Source organism: Parambassis ranga, chromosome 24, assembly GCF_900634625.1.
Source record: "Parambassis ranga chromosome 24, fParRan2.1, whole genome shotgun sequence".
In the NCBI taxonomy this organism is placed as follows: domain Eukaryota; kingdom Metazoa; phylum Chordata; class Actinopteri; family Ambassidae; genus Parambassis; species Parambassis ranga.
In genome coordinates, this window is record NC_041043.1 from 16,124,138 (window position 1) to 16,145,780 (window position 21,643).

Consider the following 21,643-nt stretch of genomic DNA (forward strand, 5'->3'; position numbering starts at 1 on the left):
CTGGACACATTCCCTCTGTCGTATGTGCACGGTGTTTCCCTCTCTGCTTGTGTGGAACGTTATTTCTCATAGCGCCACTAATGACTGTAGAAGCACATCTTCTCTGTGACAACCAGCTCCAGTGTTAGTAGCTTCGAGGACAGCAGAGAGGGTCTGTGAGGTGGGAGAGAGAGAGAGCTGTGTAATGATACCTCTGCTCAACAGACAGTTTCATTAATTACGCCTCTCAGTTTTAAACCTTATTAGTATCATAAAACTCCCCGTCGAGCTCTGTGAACTCCTTCCTGTTTGGCCTGACGTTGCCGAGCAACACAAGCCAAAGAAAATCTAAGGCTCAATAATTTTAGAATATTTAATGAACTACGGTGTGTGGAAACTGCTCGGATGTGTTAGTTTCACTGCGTGGTGTTTTTACGAAGGGTGGTTCTGAGACGAGGTGTAGCATGAGCAGCATGTTAGCTTAGCAGGAGGCATGCAGTCATACTGATCAGCTGTAGCTCTCCTGCTTCTCCAGATGGTTTATTAACCACAGAGCCACAGAGCAAACTCGTCCTTGGAAACGGTTTGGAAAGGACGGGGTCTGTCAAAAAATAACTCAGCAGGTGATTGGACGAACCAGCTGTCAGTCACATGAAGTTACTTCACTGAGGCCTGGTGTGGTTCAAGTGAGGTCATATAAACCAAAGTCCTGTTAGAAAGTCCCGGAAATGTCGGGTCAGTTTTAGGTTGCAGGCTAACATTCAGCCAACGTCTGCAGATCTTCCAGTGTCCACTTGAGGGTGGCTTCAAAAGTGAGTCCCAGCAGACCTTCATGTTAGAATGTCCGAGCAGAAACAAACATGTTTACAGCCTGCAGAGGCAGACGTTACATCAACTTCCTGTTTAAAGTATATTAAATGTCAGGTGCTGCCATGGCGACACACTGCCGAAGGCTCTTCAGTGGAGGCTGTTGTCTGAGAAAAGAGTGATGGAAGTGATAAATTGTTAGCTTAGCTTCCGTGTTGTTGGTCTAAGATGTTTAGCTGCAGATTGTTGTCTGTAGCCTCTGACGGCGAGCATCACACAGGTGAACACAGGTGAACACACTTAGCTCCCAGAGTGAATGAACGACATCTAAGCATGTATGTGTATGAATGTATGGAGAGTGAGGGACTGTTAGATGTAGATGCTGTGGAATAACCATGTGCTCTGTCCGTGTCGGTGACTGTGCTGAATGTTTCAACAGTTCGTGAAGATGATATAATCTGAAAAAAACATTAAGCCCTTCTCTAGGTTTGATACAGATATTTTAAAAAAGTCCTGACACTGCAGCGGTCTGACTCTTTGAAACCTCTTCCTTTTGAGATTTACTCAAACAACTTGAATTACAGTCTGAGCAACTGACAGCTCTCTAATTACAGCCGCCTTCATCACGTTCACATACGTACACACTGCAGACACACCGGACCTCCATAACAACCTGGTATCACAGCACCAGATGATCCTCCTACCGCACACTGTCAGACATACCACTCCCGACACCGCTGCCGTCTGAACTCTTCACTAACGTCTGCCTGCTGTTCTCCTCTTCCTCACACTCATATTTTATCTGTCCTCCTTCCTCGCTCTGCTGCTTTTATTTTATCATCGTCATGCTCTCTCTCTCTCTCTGTGTAACAACAGGAACACTTGTCCTACATGCCGTCACCGAAGGATTTCATTATGGCACAGTCATGCTGATCTCTCACACACACAGATGCAGGGTTCATCAGTTCAGCTAGTTAATAGTTTATGGCTTCAGGCCTTCTGACTTGATTGTCTTTTTAATGGCCATAAAAACACACCAGGCTGTTACTGCATGTCTTCTCTGACACACACACACATGATGCACTCACATTAGAATTAAAGGATGCTTCAGATGCGAGGGCGGACTGAGTGTATCCTCTGTGTGTATTTGCTCTCTCTTAAAGCTGCCTTAAATACACGTATTACAGCTGAGACTCTTCTGGAATTTTAAATTCAGTTTTTGCATTTTTAAAATGAAGAAACTCGACGCTCGGTGTTCCCGAATCCAACGTCTCCTGCGTGCTGTTAGATGCCTCACTCCAACAATATTGATGACAGCACTGGAAGTGGGAGGGCTGTGCAATTTCCTAAACAGTCACACCAATCAAGCCCACTTCATGCAGCTCACAAGTCTCCATTATTATCATTCATACTTATCTACGTGCAGCATTATCCCCAACTGAACTACACATCTGGACTGAAGTATACGGACAGCCATGTTGCTGGCTGCTCATTAAGCATGTTTAAAGTGTGATGAGGAGCGATGAGGTCAGAACAGACAAGTTTGAATGAATCACACACACACACACACACACACACACAGCTGTGAAAGGTGGAGACTGTTAAGAGTTATTGATGTAGATTAACACTCTCCTTTGTACAAAGTCAGCCTGCCCTGCACTGTGTGTCTGTGTGTGTCTAAGTAAATGGGTGTCCACTTCTGTTAGTACACATTTGCCTCTGAGTGTGTACGCCTTCCTGCATGTGGGTCCGGTTTATGTGTGTGTGTGTGTGTGTGTGTGTGTCCATCCATCCAGAAAATAAAGCCTTATTGAGGATGAAATGGGATTTTTAATTGGCTGAGTCTCGGCCTAACGGCGCCGCGTGAAACTTCACGGCCTCTCGTACAATGTCACCGACACACACACACACACACTCACAATGGACCCCACGCACAAAAGTCACAATACTGCACACTCATCCCCGCACATGTGTACAGAGGCACGCACACACACTCACACACGCTGTGTCTCCATGTCAGGGAGTATTGATTAGACCATTTAGTGCAAATGGAAGAGAACACTGGCCCCCATCAGGGAGACCTCCCTAACAGGCTCATTTACACACAAACACACACAGTCTGTCGCTTTCTCACTAAAACACAACGACTATCAGCCCGACACACACACAACCCTCCTCACATTTCTCTCCCTTTCTCTCTGGAACACACACACACACACATGCAGAGTGTGATGCGCCTGTTAAAAGGTTGTGTCCATGTCTGACAGGGCCTCTAAGAGCCCCGCATCGATTTTCCCCTCCGCTGATTGACTGCGAGGGAGAGAGAGGGAGAGAGAGAGAGAGGGAGAGGGATAAATAGAGCAAGGCCCTATTTCTGCCCAGGTCCAGAGTTCCATTCCCACAACTTCATAAAGTGTTGTGCTGTGTTTGAGTGTTAAATGTGTATGTGAATCCCTTCTCACCCTTATGGGTGGTGTGTGTGAGTCTTCCTCAATCTCGGGTCCTCTCCCAGAGGCCTGGGAGTTTGAGGGTTCTTCGCAGTGCCTTACCTGTTCCTAGCACTGCGCTCTTCTGGACTGAGAGTTCTGATGTTGTTCCTGGGATCTGTTAAAGCCACTCGCCCAGTTCGGGGGTCACAGCCCCGAGGGTTACCTTTACCTTCCACATCTTTTGTTAGGGATGTCCCGATCAGGTTTTTTTGCCCTCGAGTCTGAGTCTGAGTCATTTGATTTTGAGTATCTGCTGATACCGAGTCCCGATCCGATACTTTCTATAAAGGCAGTCGTTGCGGCAAAACCTGGGTGTGTGGCCACACTGGGAGATTTCCCTGCGCTACAAGACACAGAGCCACCCTGCATAGAGGGCGTTAACTTTGACAGCCCTAATAAATATATATCCGAGTCCTAATCGGGAGGTAATGTCCGATTCCGATCGAGTCTGAAATCACGTAATCGGGCCCGATTTCCGATCGCGTGATCGGATCGGGACATCCCTATCTTTTGTCGCTCCTCTTTAAGCCCTTGGTATTTCTCCAGCTTCTCATGTTCCTTCTTCCGTATGTTGCCATCACTTGCTACATCTACGTTTGTCCACTGCTACAATGTCCGGTTGGTTAGCCGTCAAGTTAGTTTGTTAGTAGATGTGAATACTCGCAGCTGTTCATGTGTGTGAATATGAAGAAAACATATTTTGTGTTTGTGCGTCAGGTCTGATCCGGTCCAGAGTGCGGGGCGCTGATGCTGCGAGGGCTCGAGTCCTCACCTTCCTGGACAGCCACTGTGAGGTCAACAAAGACTGGCTGCCCCCCCTCCTGCAGAGGATCAAGCAGGTACACAACAAAGACACGTTTTAGTCCCAGTCCACAGTCGGCCCGCCTTTACATGTCGTGAAGAGGAGAGTGTGTGTGTACATGTGTGTGTCTGTGTGTGTGTGTGTGTCTCTGTGTGTCTGTGTGTGTACATGTATGTGTTTGTGTGTGTGTCTCTGTGTACGTGTGTGTGTCTCTGTGTACATGTGTGTGTGTGTGTGTCTGTGTGTACATGTGTGTGTGTGTGTGTCTGTGTGTACATGTGTGTGTGTGTGTGTGTCTCTGTGTACGTGTGTGTGTCTCTGTGTACGTGTGTTTGTGTGTCTCTGTGTATGTGTGTGTCTGTGTGTGTACATGTGTGTGTGTGTGTGTGTGTCTCTGTGTACGTGTGTGTGTGTGTCTCTGTGTGTCTGTGTGTGTACATGTATGTGTTTGTGTGTGTGTCTCTGTGTACATGTGTGTGTGTGTGTGTCTCTGTGTACGTGTGTGTGTCTCTGTGTGTCTCTGTGTGTACATGTATGTGTTTGTGTGTGTGTGTCTGTGTGTGTGACTCCAGTGGCCGAGGTTAAATCGCGCCATGAGAGAAAATAGCTGTCAGTCTGATTGCCTCTCATTAAGAAATAAGTGCTGCACTCTCTCCTTCACCGACTTGCCCTCCTCTGTTTGTATCTCCTCTTCCTCCTCTTCCTCCTCTTCCTCTGTCACTTGTTCATCCACCCTTTTTCCTCCTCTAACCTTTTCTGACACCTCTGTCTGCCTCTTATCCTCCTCACTTCTTCCTCTGATTGCCTGTCACATTCCTCGTCTCTTCCCTCTTCACCTTCCTCTGCTCCGACCATTTTGCTTTTTTCTCTACTTTAACCACCTCCTCCTCCTGTGTCCCTCCTCTCCTCTCCTCCTCCTGTGTCCCTCCTTTCCTCTCCTCCTCCTGTGTCCCTCCTTTCCTCTCCTCCTCCTGTGTCCCTCCTTTCCTCTCCTCCTCCTGTGTCCCTCCTTTCCTCTCCTCCTCCTGTGTCCCTCCTCTCCTCTCCTCCTCCTCCTGTGTCCCTCCTCTCCTCTCCTCCTCCTCCTGTGTCCCTCCTTTCCTCTCCTCCTCCTGTGTCCCTCCTTTCCTCTCCTCCTCCTGTGTCCCTCCTTTCCTCTCCTCCTCCTCCTGTGTCCCTCCTTTCCTCTCGTCCTCCTCCTGTGTCCCTCCTTTCCTCACCTCCTCCTGTGTCCCTCCTTTCCTCTCCTCCTCCTGTGTCCCTCCTTTCCTCTCCTCCTCCTGTGTCCCTCCTTTCCTCTCCTCCTCCTAGCTCCTAATGTTTCCACACCTGCCTTCAGATCCTCCAATTCATCTTTTGCTGATATTAAAGACCTTTGATCTCAGTCTGTGGAGCAGCGATCAATAAGTAAATCTACCAGAGATTCTGCTGCTATAACATCATCCATATTCATACTCACGGTCTGTGTGTGTGTTTCCACGCACTGGCTTCATCTGTCACTGTCTGTCCAGTCGTTCTCATAGCCCTATATTTAGATTTCGATGTATGAGGTATTGATCCAGGTAAACACACACGCAGGCAAAACTTCAGACGGCCAAAAAAAAAATCCTTCAACATAAAAGTCTCATTGATTTAGAGAGATGAAAGTTCAAACTCTCAGAAGACTTTCTGCTGCTTCTCATGGCTTATTGTGCGTTTGTTTATTTAAAGCAAACTGTTTGTTTTTGTTTCCACTCACTCAGGGCACTGAGGTTTGTGTTTCTTTTGTGTGTGTGTGTGTTTTAGCAGAGTCCTGAGTCTATTGATTCCAATGAGAGGAGTGAATGTGAGTGATTCTATCGCCCTGATTATTGGAGCCATTTGTCACATGATGCACGTCATCAAATATTCTGATGCCGTCATTGTATGTTTCAGACCGATCAATTCACTTTGAGTCTGAGTATCAGCAGCACACCGTGGCAGGTTCGACAGCTAACATCCTAGCTTCCTGCTGAATGTATTTTATGTGGCATGTTATATGGGGGTATAGCTCAGTGGTAGAGCATTTGACTGCAGATCAAGAGGTCTCCGGTTCAAATCCGGATGCCCCCTAAATGTGATTTTAAAGAATTTCCCCTTGGGGATAAATAAAGGAATTCTGACTCTGGCTGATTCTGATTAATACATTTATATTTACTTTCAGTGATGTTCCGACCCGTCCAATAAGGAGACAGGACGTGTGTCCAATTTCATCTCATTTGCATAATGTGTTATTGTTGTGTATGGAGCATCTTTGCTTAGGGTTAGGAAAAGATCCACTTCTCTAGCACACTGGGAGTAAACACAAGTGTCAAACACCCTCTGCAGACACACTAGCTGCTACTTGCTAACAGCTTGTTGTGTGTCCTCTTTGGTTGTTTTCTGATTTGATTGGTTGAAGTTAGCATGCGATGGAATTAAAAAGCGTTCTATAAAAATGTGTCTTTCTGTCGGACCTGTCAGGTTACACGAACCACATTCTAGCCAGAAAGCTATTGCATGCACTTTCTCATATGTCCACCGGAGGGCACATAGCTCTGTACACACGTGTCTTTTCAACGATTTGACCCCTGCTGAACTTACAGGATATCTGTTTTATGTGTAACCAGAATAATTTGTTAAAATCAGGCCTATTCCCAATTCCCTTTTTTTGGGAAGAATTGTCTGTGGAAGGGTCTGTATGTTGCATCATAGATCACTGAACACATGCAATACAAATGGAGTTCTTTATAAAACCTGTCATCAAATCAGCTCAGGAAAAAAAAAAACAGAACAATTAAGAAACGGCTCTGCAGTGATTTGAAAATAACCCTCATCCAATTACAACAGTAATGTCGCAAATGCCTCACCCTGAACGCAGCGCAGTGTCATTACCCTAGCAGCTATTACAGCAGACGCGGTGCTTTGTAATGTGGCTGGAGCTGCAGCAGGATGCGGCCCGCGTCCCCTTGCACTGACCCTGCAGCTAATGGTCCAGAACCGCTCCACCTGCTCTGTAATATCACTGGCTGGAGGTGCATCCAGCCGTTTGACCAAACTAATAGAGGGACACTCCATGATTTAACAGGCAGCCTGGCCTGCCAGTGCGTGAGAGTGTGTGTATGTGTGTGTGTTACAGAGAGAGATTTTGTACTTTTATCCTTGTAAAGAGCGAACGGGGCCATCAAGGTAAAAATATGAGGGGAATCAAGTGCAGGCTTTTTGCCGGCTCTCACTTTAAAAGGATTTAGGACTCTGTTTAAGGGTTAAGGAGGCAATAACTGAGCGGCATCATGGAGTCTGATGGCCTCATGGGTGATCACACAGGGCTGAGGGCCGTTTTCTTTATATTTCCTATTTCCCCATTTCCACTTAATGGAATAATATGTGGTTTTTCTGTCGGTGTTAAGTTCGTATATTGTTGATCAGCATTCATTTTTATGTTGTAACTCTTTTATCTATATTTATGTATGAAGAGGTTATAAAGAGGAGAAACTTGTGTGAGTCCAACCAGGCACATTTGAAACGCCTTCTGTTTATCGCTGCCACACTGCTCGATGCGTGAAGTCCCACCAGACGTTTTAGATGAGAAACAACCCTCCTCCTGTGCTCTGTGAAAAAATATGTGCCCACTCCAGTTTGGTGCTTAGTTATTGTCAAGTCAGTCAGCACCAACTAGATCTAGAAGCCGGAAGTCTGACACTAGAAGAGCAGAGAGGATCCGATTGAAGTGGAGTCCAGTTAAAATCTTTTACCTGTGTGTTGTTCTGCTTCTCCTCCACAGTCATTAATGCCAGGACAGTGAATAGAACAGGCACAGAGGCAGCGGCCACTCTCACCTCACTGAATGCGCTGTGTGCATGATTGCTGCCGAGTGAAATTCCTTTTAGTGTAGTGCCGTATAATGACCTTGGAGTGTACAGTTTCACACACAGATGAACACACACTGGACTGAAAAATCTCATTTATTGGAAATTAGATGATCCACATGCAGGAACTCATTCACCTTCTCATTGTCTGCCTTTGCCTCTGCTGTAAAAACCTGACATCATTGTGTTTGTGTGTTTGTGTGTGTGTCCAGGACCCCACCCGTGTGGTCAGCCCGGTTATTGACATCATCAACATGGACACTTTTGCTTACGTGGCAGCCTCAGCTGATCTCCGTGGAGGTATGGAAACACAGCCAGAGAAATAAAAACGGCTCTGAGACGCCTTCAGGTTGTTTTTTTTTTGATGACAGAGTGAAACTGTAATGTTTGCCTCCATGATGAGTTCATGAACCCATACCCCCCTCCTCTGAAGTCCTCAGTGGATCCTTTTTTTAAATACTCTTTAAAATGTTTTGGCTATGTTTTCTTCTTTTTTGCCATTATCCCCCAGATCTCCACTCAGACACCTGCTGACTTGTCATGTTTCTGCTTTAAAACGGCCACAAACCAAAGACGCCATGTTTTTGTGTTGTATGCTGCATCAATCCCTGACATAACAACTGTACAACTGTATTTTATTTTCAGTGTTTGGGTTTTAAATACTCCATGAACAGCAGGTTGCATTAGTTCTATGGGCTCTAGAGGTTTGTGCTTCCAAAATAATTCCTGATAAAAAGCTTCATAAAGTCTGAATGTTGTCAATAAACCAAAACAAATTAAGAAAAAAAGGGATTCATGCATCAATGATGGATGCATTGAAGGAGGGTCTGGACAGAGGGTAGACCTTCGCCGAGGAGTCGGAAGTGCCCCTGACACGGTTTTGTTTTCCCTGGCTGTCCAGCCATGAATAATAAGTTTTGTTTTTATGCGTGGCTGGAGGTTAGACATTAGTCAGGTTTGGTTAGGTCAAATACATGGTTTCATAAACATGACATCAAACACAAGGAAGCTTCTGCAGTCGCCATTTTTAGCTAGCAGAACAGAAGAAAGTTGGTTATAAGACATGTTTCAAACGGAAACAGATTCTCATCACTGCTTCCTGTTTTTCTTTCTCTCTTTATCTCTCAGGGTTTGATTGGAGTCTCCATTTTAAGTGGGAGCAGCTGTCGTCTGAGCAGAGAGCTCGTCGGACAGACCCGACCCAGCCGATCAAGTAATGTACCAAAAATTTAACAGAACGATGCCGAAACAAATGATGCGCCCACATCCACGAGCACGTGCAGCCTGTGGCTCAGGTCGTCCACTGACTCTGAGGTCGGTGGTTTGATTCCTGGCCCCAGTCTGCATGCCGATGTGACCTTGGGACACTTAACCACGAGTTGCTCCCAGTCTGGTCTGTGTGCGTAAAAAGGGTGAATGTGAAATCGCTTCGAGTACCGTAGGTAGAAAAGTGCTGCATAAACAAGACGAGAGGAAAGAAGGAGCAAAAACATATGAAGAGGTGTGTAATGGAAACTTTATCCAACAAAACAAAAAGCAGACGGATAAAATTAGGAAAGAATCTGAAGGTTTATAATATATAAACATTCTCCTCTTCCAACTACTGATCAAATACAGATGAAGCTCGAAGTTTAATGGATAAATAAATATGTAAAAATGTGTCAGAAACTGTTTGACGTGGGTGTTTAACCTCCATCTTCACATCCCGTTTTCAAGCTTGAGTGGAGAGTTTTAATTGCTGCTAAATGCAGTCCGTGTGTGTGTGTGTATGTGTGTGTGTGTGTGGTGTGCCTGATCTGTACAGCCCAAACAAGTTCTCAGCAGCCTCTGCGGGGAATAGAAACCATATTTCTGTCCATTCAGATGCACAAAGTTTCTTTTTGTCTTTTGTTTTCAGCCACATCTTTGCCTGTATGTGGATTAACTGTGAGTTAGGAGGCATTTTTTTGTCCACCATTGTGTAAAATCCTACCAGAGGATTTTACATGGCATGGCAAGGCAAGCTTTATTTATATAGCACCATTCATACACAAGGCAGTTCAGAGTGCTTTACATAAGATGAAATCACAGAATAAAAACCTTTTAAAACATTAAATTAAGAAGGAACTTACAATCATAAAAAACATCAAATAAAATCAGGACGATTAAATGAGAAGAGTGCAGTTAGGACAGCAGTCAAGAATTTAGGAGAACGCTGCAGTAAACAAATGTGTTTTCAGGCCTGACTTAAATAAAGTGACTGTCTGAGCAGAACTCAGGTGTTCAGGAAGGCTGCTCCACAGGTGAGGGGCAGAATAACTGAATCCTGCTTCACTCTGATTGGTCCTGACCCTGGGTCCACACAGCAGGCCTGTCCCTGATGATCTCAGGGGTCTGGATGGTTCATAGGGAACCAATAAGTCCAGGATGTATTTTGGTCCAAGACCATTCAGTGCTTTGTAGACCAGGAGTAAAGTTTTGAAATGTATCCTTTGACTCACAGGAAGCCAGTGCAATAAGTCACATGATCATAAGGCGGTGCGTAGCTATGTAAACAGCTTAAACTGCAGGAAGTGACATATGGCATCTTTATATTTCTCCCTGTTGCCTTGTTGTGAGAGATCAGAAGCGTTAACTTGTGTTTTCTGTGTAGCCATCAGTGTATGTGGGTTACCATGAGTCCATAGTATACAAATATACCAGAACAAACCTATAATCACATACTACTACAACAAAGCCTGTGAAACAGAGAGTCAGGCTGGAAAGATAATGGCTGCATCTACAAAATCACACTTTCCCTGGTGCTGCTGGTTAATTGCAGTGCTGAGGTGGCCCACCGCTGCTAAAATGACAAATGACGCAGGTCCTCTCTGCAGCAATCAGGCCCAAATGGATCGCCTTGTTCTGACCTATTATTGCTGCAGTGACCTCTGCAGGAGAGAAAAAATAAAACTTCCAGTACGGAAAGTTCCCACAACTCTGACAAATCATCTGCTGTGTGGAGAGTGGAGCGAACAACACACACGCAGTTATAAATAATACACTCTGGCACGGGTCCTCCTTCATAAGTCAGATTGGTGGCAGGAACCCAGATTTACCGCTGTGCCAACTTGTGACTTGGTGCGTGTGTTTTTTAGAGTTAAGCTCTCACAGATGGATGGGTAGTGATGTGTGTGTGTGATGTGGACCGTGTCTGTTGTGACGTTGTGTCTCTACCTGTGTGTCAGCACACGGCCTCTGTCTGAGCCATGTCACCGCGTCCGTTCGTCTGCAGCCACGTATATATGTAAACTTGTGAGGACCGCTGTGATGATTAACTTTAACCATCACATGTGCATTGTGTGACCAAAAGTAAACGGACACTGTGTGCACCATTACTCTGTTTTTTAGCTGTAAAGGTGCAGCCTGCTAGATCTACAGCTGTTTGCATTGTTAATTGATTATCCGTGGTTAATCAATCTACAGCTCTAAGCTTCCATTCATCGACTCGTTGCAGCTTTACAGCAGATAAATTGTCCACAGTGTCTTTCTTCCTCCTTATAAAACCACAGATCTTTCAGAGTGGTGTCATCGGATCAGGCGACACGATGGAGAGCTGATTTTTATCCTGAGTCACGCGTTATTGTTGTTTCTGTACTTTAAACTCTTAAAATCCAGTCGAATTATAACAGCTGTGCAGCCTTAAAACTGGTCACACACACACACACACACAAACATGCACCAACCATTTATTTGCCAAGTTATTTTATGCTTTTAATTTCCACACTGTATTCACTCTCACATTCATGCGCACACACAGTTACATTCCTTTAAGCACACAAGGGCAAATTTAGCTTGAAAGACGCCTTTATGCATTTCCTCCTACACACACACACACACTCACACACAGACACACACACAGAGTGCTATTTGCAGCCAGTGACGGCAGGATAATTGTTGATAAACAGAAGGCTATTTGATGACGCGTGCTGGCCTTCAGCTATTCACTTGTCACATCGTCCAGATCATGATTCAGGCTGTATTTGTGTGGTTAGTGTGTGTGTCTGTGTGTGTGTGTGTGTGTGTGTGTGGCTTGCTTCTATTCAGGAAAACACAGAGAAAGGAAACAGAAGCTTCTAACGTCTGGATCTGGGTTCTGATAAATGTTTGGATTTTGAAGCGCAGGTGTCAGACACAGCAGAGTAGAGACAGAGTTATGTGTTAAACAACAACATGATGCTGCTGGAAGTGTCTCAGGTGGAAGCATGTCAGGGCAACGCAACAGAGAATGGAACAGTGCCTGTGCTTCGGTGATAAAGACGGAGCTGAGTCATGAGATAAAGCTCTCCGTTCACCACTGGGTCTGTGCTCCTGCTCTCACCCCTGGTCATGAACTCTGGGTAATAACTGAAAGGCCATCATCTCAAAGAGAGGCAGCGGAAATCAGCTTACTGCCTGAGATGAGGGCAAAACTTTGACATCTAGAAGAGGCTCCGAGATGAGCCAGTAGAGATGATTCAGGTACCAAATATAAAAGCGTGTAGTGGGCGACCAGGGAGGGATTATACACCATGTGACCCAAAGTAAATGGACACCATATGCAGGTTTAGCACACATGGGCTGCCTGTAAAGTTGGAACTATTAAAGCTGCAGTCTGCTGGATCTGCAGCTGATGACTTGTCCATGATTAATAAATCAATGTATTCTGACTTTTAATGGACAAACCAGTGTTCCTGCTCCAAACACAGACTGTATATACAGCTGGACAACACAGGTCTGGCTCTGCCCACTGTACCAAAGTGAGGCCAGAATACCGTTCTCTTGCTTACAGGTGCATGCTGGGAAAAAGACACCATCTTGGAACTAGATAAAAAACACACACACAAAACGTTTTTATGAGTTTTGGGGGAGCTATCGTATCGTCCACCTCTATTTACAGTTAGTGGTTTCGTACAATGAGGATTTAGATGATGACACTGTGTGTCTATGTTCTTTTGGCAGGACTCCCATCATCGCCGGCGGGCTCTTTGTCATCGACAGGTCCTGGTTCAATCACCTTGGCAAATACGACACCGCCATGGACATCTGGGGCGGGGAGAACTTTGGTGAGTCGTCCTGATTGAAGCGCTGACAAAACGATGGTGATCTGAGGATTTTATTACAGATATTTACTTACTATGTATATTATTTACTTAAAGCAAAGTCCTCTTTTTTTAAAACACTATAATTAATCTGCGTGGATCAATGTGAGCTAACTGTGATGAATTTAAAATTCTGTTAATATCAGCTGAAGGAAGGTGAAGCTTTCGTCTTTAAGCTCTGACATTCATCCAGCAGCAACATCTGGTCCTCCTGCTGCTACCTGTGTGTGTGTGTGTGTGTGTGTGTGTGTGTGTGCGTGAGTGTGTGTGTGTGTGTGTGTGTGTGTGCGTGAGTGTGTGTGTGTGTGTGTGTGTGAGTTTCCTGATTGCTGTGCTGCAGCTTTCTGAGATCAATGGAAGGCAGTTAGCCTGTTTTCCTGTCTGAGACACACACACACACACACAGACTCACACACACAGACTCACACACAGACTCACACACACTCATTTGCTCTCTGTCATGTTTCTGTCAGTCTCCCAGGCTCTGTGTCAGTATCTCGGTATCTTGCTGACTTCCTTGTTCTCCTTTGTACTCTCTGGTGTTTCATCTTTACTTCCATCCATCTTCCTCCTCATCAATCCCGGCCTGGGCTCTAATTTTCTCTTCCTCCCTCTCGCGCTCTCACTCTCAGTCTCTCGCCCTCTGTCACTTTACAACTTTGTGAAGTTTTCTGCTTCTCCTTCTTTGAAAACTCTTTCTTTCTGTCTGCTGACACACACTGCACTCACACAGACACACACACACAGTGGTGGTCTTTTATGTGCATTGCTATACTCACATAAGACTGTTGTAAGGAGGTCGCACAGATGCACACTGTGCATAAAGTATCAGGCAGATTCTCACACAAACCTGTCGGAGTCCATCATCAAATATTCAGGGAAGATTTGGCCCACTTAGTCATTATGTGCAGGATAGAAACCACAAAGCTGCAAACACACACAGAGAGAGAAGGAGAACGTGTAAATTTACCCATGATGCCGAGTGAGTGGCTGGCAGTTCAGTTTAGCCAATCAGAGCTTGAGAAGAGCAACAAAACTGACAAAAGCAAGCGAAAAAAAAACTGCGTCTGAACCTCCAGTACAGATTTGTATTCAGAGGTTGGTGCAAGTTAAGTTAAGATGACTGACACCTGCTGCTGAGAAGAGTCACATACAGAGAACATACACTATACGACCAAAAGTATGTGGACACCCACGAATCCACCATCTGTGTCTGCTGGTCTCCGTGGTTCTGGCTCCCTCTCCAGCTCATTAAGCATTTATAAAGTCTGATGAAGAGTGATGAGGTCGGGACAGACCAGTTCTTCCACACCAACCTGTAAAGATCAGTTCTTTAAACTTTTTTTGTGCCAACACAAACACAAACTGAGTCCTCATTATCAGGTGTAAGCTGCAACAATGAGTGGACAACCAATCAATAATGCAAGCAATCATCAGCTGCAGATCCAGTGAACTGCAACATTAGGATTTTCAACTTGACAACTACAAACAGACCAGCTGCACACGGTGTCCACCTACTTTTGGCTGTAGCATTTGTGGTGTGTGTTTGGCAGCATCCTTGACGTTGGTTTGGTGTGACTGAGCCTGCAGAAATGAGAGAAACAGAAGTGAAAACATGCAGGATATTCAGAGGTCTGTGTTTTTGTGGTATGTGTGTGTGTGTGTGTGCAGAGATCTCGTTCCGGGTGTGGCAGTGTGGGGGCAGTCTGGAGATCCTGCCCTGCAGCAGAGTGGGTCACGTCTTCAGGAAGAAACACCCGTACGTCTTTCCTGAGGGAAACGCCAACACTTACATCAAGTGAGTCCTGACTTCACTTCTGAATTAACTAATCACCTGTAAATTCATATAATCCCTCAGTGTCTGCTCACCTGCCTGCATGACTAAAAATCCGCCCACCCTCCTCTGTTGACTGCATCCATACGCGCAGCGTTCCCACTCTGAGCTGTGTGCCGCTGAACGCTGCGCACATCATTGTTAAAGTGGATTTACAGCTGCCTGGGAGCCTTTGAGCTGCGAGGACAATATTATCCTATTAGCATAAGCTGCATTCTGTTCTGTGCCCCCTTTCAAACAGTTCAAACACAACAATGTTTACAGGCACTCCAATAATCCATTAACAGGACTAATGTGCTCAGAATGCATGTGAATTGATCGTGTTTAAACAGATTAATCAAGGCCACAATACGGATTCAGAATCCATTCAGACTACAGAGTCAGGGACGCAGTCGACATCACGGCCTGCAGTATTCCTTATAGTGTTATATAGAACAAATTCAAAGTCACAAGATAAACAGAGACGTGGCTTCTAATTTCTGATTCGTGTGTAAAAAACTTCCTGAACCTTCTGGCCTGTAACGGACCTACAGACCTCAAAAATCTAAGGGGTCATGCTAGCTGCTTAACTCAGTGATGCTAGCTTGACAGGTAGCCGCCACACAATCTGTGTCATGTAATTCATCCCAACTCTGGGATGTAGCTTGTAACAGAGCTTCGGTCGCCTGCTTGCTAATGTCTGGAAAAACCTTGGATATAATCATCGGCTGGTTTCCCATATTAAGATCCTCAGCTGACATGATCCATGATGTAAACATTTCCAACAGCGTGGACTTTACCTGACACTAAGTTATGTAACATATTAGCGTGTTAGCTGTTAACCCCATGTTAGATCTGATGTTAAATGATGTCATCATTTGATCATTTATGATGATGATGGATGAATCACGATTGTCTACTCAAACTGTGCTTTGCTAGCTATAGCATTAGCAAACAAGCTACCTAAGCTTAGCCAGCTAGCTATATTTGCTACAAATCAGTGCTAATTTTGTTGACGAATCATTTTCGTCCTAGTTTTTGTTAACAACCTTTTTTTGCTGATACAAATGAGACGATTACTAAATATAACTAACACATGATGCCAAAAACGAAGACGAAATGTATTGACACTTTCTACGAAATTGTTGATGGAGAAGACCGAATTTTCTTTGTGGAAGGGAGGGACGAATCAGAAAAACAGCAGCAGAGAGCCAATCAGAAGTGATCTCTCTGTAATCTCTAATCTCAGCCGTAAGGACCTCACACACACATTCGATGTAACGTGATGATGGAAGGAGGCGTACCCATGAACAGTAACAGAGAAACGGGAGAAGAACAGACACATGGACACATTTGTCAAGACAAACAGGACAGTTTGCAAACCGTGACGATCAGCGGTAAAAACACAACAAACAAGCGACATTTGCAGACGAGTCATCTCAACATCCGTTCAAAGATAAACATGACAACTAAAGTGTTTTGCTGTAGTTATGGAGGATTCATGAAGAAGGTCATGACTGAACAGTGTATTCAGGGAGAGCAGCTCACAGTTCATTGGTTCTTTTGTGAAAAGGTCATAGCAATTAAAGAAAGAGGTGTTTGTTTCAAATAACAAAAGCTAACGCTGCGCCTGTTGTTATTGCACTTCAAGCCTTATTAATGACAACTATATATCATAGAATTTTAGTCGACTAAATCCACGGCAGATTTTAACTTCTAGTCTGCTTACAGCGTTCAATCAAGTCCTTCCCACACTCAGGTAGATAAACATACTGAAAAGCGAATTTGCTGATTGTAACACACCATCAGTGCACGGGATGCTCGACCCCGCAAATACGGGGGACTACTTCTAACAGGTGTCACATTATAATTTACGTTCGGAGCCTTGGATTTCTTTCTGTCTTTCCGTATCTTCTAAAAGGCCAATATTCCTGTCAAGGTATGCATTGAAAGGCATTCTGGGAAACACTGTCAGTGACAAACTGAGACTGCCAGAGTGCGCCTACCAAAAACTAAATTGCAGCCCTTCATCACAAAATAACTCCTGGGATCCACTGAGTGCAACAGACTGATGATTTATCAGGCGGGTTATTCCGTTAATCGTTAAACTCTCAGCGTGTGAGCAAGGCATTAACGCTGCCGGGGTTGGGAGTTGAGTTCCCTTTGTGGCTCAACGGGCAGCTCGAGGCACTAAAGATGCCAAAAAAACCAGCGCTCCTGCGGCTGAACGGCACTTTGGAGCGGTGCCTCGGCCAAACGGCTCATATAAACTTATTGTTTTGTGTCAACCAGATAATCCACACCAGCACTCAGGCGCCTTTTTTTTCAGCCCGGCTGTTTAGTCGCTCATTTTGCTCCCTGTTGGCCGTTACCGAGGCAACATCTGTTCTGTGTGGAAGATGATGACTTTTATTCGCATCACGATGGCCTGATGTTTGTGATCAACGGCGTTCTCCCAAACAAAGCTGCTGTTGTCTGCTCGTGTGTCGCTCAGCTGTTTAATTTAGCTGCAGGCAGTCTGGATTATGAATATGCCAAATAAAAACATGGCTGCTTAATATTTCGATTACAAAGATTATGCTGCTTCCTCCCTCGCCGAGTCCGCTGCTGCAACCTTGTGTGTGTGTGTGTGTGAGGTGGTAATTGTGAGTCTGTGTGTGACACATATTTATGTTTGTACGCCTACCAGCGTCTCATATCCTCTCTCTCTTCCCCTTTCATTAAACTGCCACTGCCAGTGTGTGTAATGCCTGTAATGGAGGGTTTCTGTCATTTCAATGAGATCGTTCACAGCTCACAGAAACTCAGCTAATAGCTAATTACTACAGAGAGACAGAGAGGAGGGAGAGAATGAGAGTAAATGGAGGTGAGTGTGTGTGGGTGAATAAAGTGCAGCGAGCTGAACAGAGCTGGACCGGCGTGCTATGAAAACCTGTTTCTTAGCTGTCCCTGGAAGTCCTCCAAGGAAACGGTAAAGATCAGGCGCTGTGTGAAGAATACTCAGCAGCTGATTGGACGGACCGTCTGTCAATCACAATAATCAACAAAGATCAATTAATCATTTATACTGCTGAATAACATGTATAGACCGAAGAGGACTAGGAACACTGCAGGCCGCTGCACTGAGCTGTCACTTCCTGTATCTGTGTCACATGGTCTTCCTCTCCGCCCCAATCACACTGAGTCCATGTGCCTGTTGACTGTAATGGGAGAGGTGATCGCAGTCTTAATGTATGAGCGATTTAAAATATGAAAGTCATTTGTCATCCTGACACTAAAACCCCTTCACCCCCTGAAGTCCTGATGTGTGTTTGTGTTTGTGCGGCGGCAGGAACACTCGGCGCACCGCTGAGGTCTGGATGGACGACTTCCGTCTCTTTTACTACTCCGCTCGCCCAGCAGCACGAGGCAAATCCTACGGAGAGTAAGAACACACACTCTCTTGATATAATCTGCTGTGCAGCCCTCCAGGTTCAGGCGATCTGATTGGCTGTTTATCTGTGTGCTCTGTTCTTTTTGTTTGGTGTCACCAGTGTCCGAGGGAGAGTGGAACTTCGCAAGAAACTGAAGTGTAAATCCTTCAAGTGGTACTTGGACAATGTCTACCCAGAGCTCAAGTAAGTGTGTGTGCGTGTGTTAACGCTCATCTGAAGTGTGTGTGTCACACTGTTTACTTCCTGGTTTCAAACCTCTGACCACTCGCACACATGCAGCACAACAATGTCCCTTTCAATGCCTCACTCGCTGTCCCTGTGTGTCCTGATTGGCTCCCAGGGGTCCTCACACTGAGTGCCCTACCTTCAGCTCTGTGAGTGGCTCTTTCATATGAAACACAAACACCTCGAAGACACATAAACACTCATTTAAACGCTCCCTCCCTCTCTCACACACACACAGTTAAACACCCATTTATCCAGTGGTGGCTGGTGTTAATCCCCCAGAATGGAATTAACAGGCTTGGTCTCCGGGGAAGATGGACCTGACCCTTAAAACGCGGAATAACCTTTAACGGGTTATTAAAACAGACAGAGATAGCAGATTGAATTAATGCTGCAGGGCTTAAGCCCGAGTTTTTATTGCAGCCGAGAATTTAACAAGAAGGAAAGTTTATCAAAGAGGAAGAAACTTTCTGAAGTAATGAGTTTAGAGAATCACAGCCTTCAGCAGAGCGCATGAAGGTGCAGCGTGTCGCACACGTCACATTAACTGATATCATCTTGATGTAGTTAATGAGACAATGCTGGAGGTGACTGAGGTCTGCTGTCTCATCTCAATTTTCAGATTCATTCAAAACTTTATTCTGTAAAAAAAGCTCATTTGTGTTTATTAAGCAGCTTAATAAAAAAAAAAATTTTCCCCCTTCATCAGGGTCCCGGACGACTCAGACTCAAAGTCCGGGGTGATCCGACAGAGGCAGAACTGTCTGGAGTCTCGCAGGCTGGAGGGCCAGGAGATGCCGGTCCTCACGTTGGCTCCCTGCATCGGAACAGAAGGAGTCCCTGCCATCAACCAGGTGAGACAGGCTTCACTCTGAGAGCAACATGGCTGAAGAAACAGTGTTTACTGTGGGAGTTTTCAGGCTTCACTCTGTGAGCAGCATGTTTACTGTGGAGGTCACCGGGTTCTTATGCACACAAGCCATGCAGCAGTCACTGGTTCCCAGCATGCACCACTGCGGCCGTCCTTTCCTTTTTTATGCACGATGTCCAGACCGGAGTTAATTTGAAAGCTGCTGTAACAACATGAAAAATCTTCCAGTGTGTGTTTGTCACACTCATTTGTCATTGACAGATGTAAATAAGTGTATATGAGAGAATCATTAGGCTGTGTGTGTGTGTGTGTGTGTGTGTGTGTGTGTGTGTGTGAGCTGAAGAAGGATTCCAGCAGTAAGTTGGTACACGTGTGTGTTGGACCAGTTATTTTTTACTCCTCTCTGTGTCTGACCTGCACTCACACTGCACACTTTTTGCTTAGCACAGAAACACACCACAGCCCAGCCCCTGTGTGTGTGTGAGTCTATGTGTCTGTGTGTCTGTGTGTGTGTCTGTGTGTGTGTGTCTGTGTGTGTGTGTGTCTGTGTGTTCTCACAGCTATAATTAATACCCGTAGGATTCTCATTATTCCGTGTTTAGAGTGAGTGTGGAGGCTGTGATTCACTCTAACAAGCTGCCGCGCTGCAGAGCGAACACATCAGCAGCCGAAGCGCCTGAAGGCTGCAGAGGCCTGCTTGTGGCTGGAAGGTCCCTGGTTCAAATCCCCTCCTTGGCTCCCGGGGAGAAGTGTGAGTGCGCCTGAGAAGCTCGCTCTTATCAGCTGCTGTAGAGAGAGAGAGAGCCCTGATGGTTTTGTTCCTGTTCAGAGGTCTGGTTTGCACCGGCCGCTCTCAGGTGGGAATGTTTCTGAACTTTAAGAATTTAATTCTTCTTTTTTTTTTTACTCTTCAGTTTGAAGAGTGAAAAAACATTTTTGTCCCTGGAGTGAGCAAATATCCAGCACCAGGCTAATTAACAGAAGAAATCCGCCTAAAAGGAAAAGATGTGTCTTTACATGATGAGTGTCCACAGAGTTCACACAGAACGGCCCGTTTGGTCCAGTTTCAAAAGCAAAAGCAGGAAGTTGTTAAGATTGAGATTTTCTTTAAGCCCCGTTTTAGACCAGAACGTTTCCAGTGTCAGTCATCTAGGACTCAAGTGCACACAGCTGGATTAACGGGAGGACGGACAGCTGTAAGAGGATAAGGAGAATCATCAGAACCGTCACTCCGACCACTGTTTGCTCCAAATGTAAGAAGCGTGAAGATGAGCAGTGAGTGTGTGCATGAAACGCAGGGTAACAGACGAAGCTCGCAGGTCTGTTCACAGAGCTGCTGTTAACCTTTGATTCATCCAGGGAGCACTTCTGCTGAGCGGGCAGTTTCAGCGCTGACCTGCTTCATGTTTAGCTGCACAGCCGCCGAGTGTGTTACCCTGCAGCCAGTGGCAAAAAATGTAACGAACAGACCTGGAAACGTTCAGACGTTAGCACCAATCCAGCCGTGATAAACAGACACGTCAGCCTGAGTTTGCTGCTTTTATTAACACTGAATGTCTCCAACAGAGAGAGGATATATGGAGCTACAGGACCAATTAACCTCCAGCGTCACTCTCTCTGCTGCAGTTCAATAAATCAATCATACGCTGAAATACACCCCACAGCCAGGAGATATTCAAGATAAGACATCACAGTAGTCATGTGACCGTGGTCATTACTGTTATACTGTGTGTGATTTCAGATGAGTTTCACTCTGCTGCGACCTTCCCGAGGCCTTAAAACACACACACACACACACACACACACACACCTGACAGGCAGAATTTACCATGAGCCTTCCTATAATAACCCTGACCCACTTGTCTGACCCACCTGTGTGTGTGTGTGTCTGTGTGTGTGTGTGTGTGTTTCCTCTCAGCTCTTATTTTCTTTCCATACACGTCTTACTGCTACATGATCACTATCACATCAGGACGCTGTTACTTTGAACCTTGACCAATCCTTGGTTTTTGCTGCCTGCGGATGTCTGTGTGTGTGTGTGTGTGTGTATAGTTTGTTCTAGGAGTATTTTATCCTGTCAAAACTAGTTGTAGAATAGTATAGATAAATATAGACACACTTTTATACAAAGCCGTCGCCACATGTCTCTGAGTCTCCCTAACCTCCTGGTTAATCCAGATGCAGGCAGGGTGTGTGGGCAGTCATGGAAACAGAAAATCTAAGTCTGCACCTGTCATTTAACTGGTCTGTTGTATAAA

The 21,643-nt window shown here is 45.4% G+C and overlaps 1 protein-coding gene and 1 non-coding gene across 2 annotated transcripts in view; both read left to right on the top strand.

Annotated features, from left to right (window-relative positions):
* galnt14 (UDP-N-acetyl-alpha-D-galactosamine:polypeptide N-acetylgalactosaminyltransferase 14 (GalNAc-T14)) overlaps positions 1–21,643 on the top strand; it is a 111,270-nt gene that overhangs the window by 84,445 nt on the left and 5,182 nt on the right. The window contains exons 6-13 of the mRNA XM_028397789.1: positions 3,993–4,114; positions 8,156–8,243; positions 9,072–9,156; positions 12,903–13,006; positions 14,714–14,840; positions 18,187–18,279; positions 18,389–18,472; positions 19,224–19,368. Coding sequence (XP_028253590.1) covers positions 3,993–4,114; positions 8,156–8,243; positions 9,072–9,156; positions 12,903–13,006; positions 14,714–14,840; positions 18,187–18,279; positions 18,389–18,472; positions 19,224–19,368 — 848 coding nt within the window. The remainder of the gene's footprint in view (positions 1–3,992; positions 4,115–8,155; positions 8,244–9,071; positions 9,157–12,902; positions 13,007–14,713; positions 14,841–18,186; positions 18,280–18,388; positions 18,473–19,223; positions 19,369–21,643) is intronic.
* trnac-gca (transfer RNA cysteine (anticodon GCA)) lies at positions 6,097–6,168 on the top strand. Its single transcript has one exon. It is a non-coding gene; the product is annotated as a tRNA-Cys (tRNA).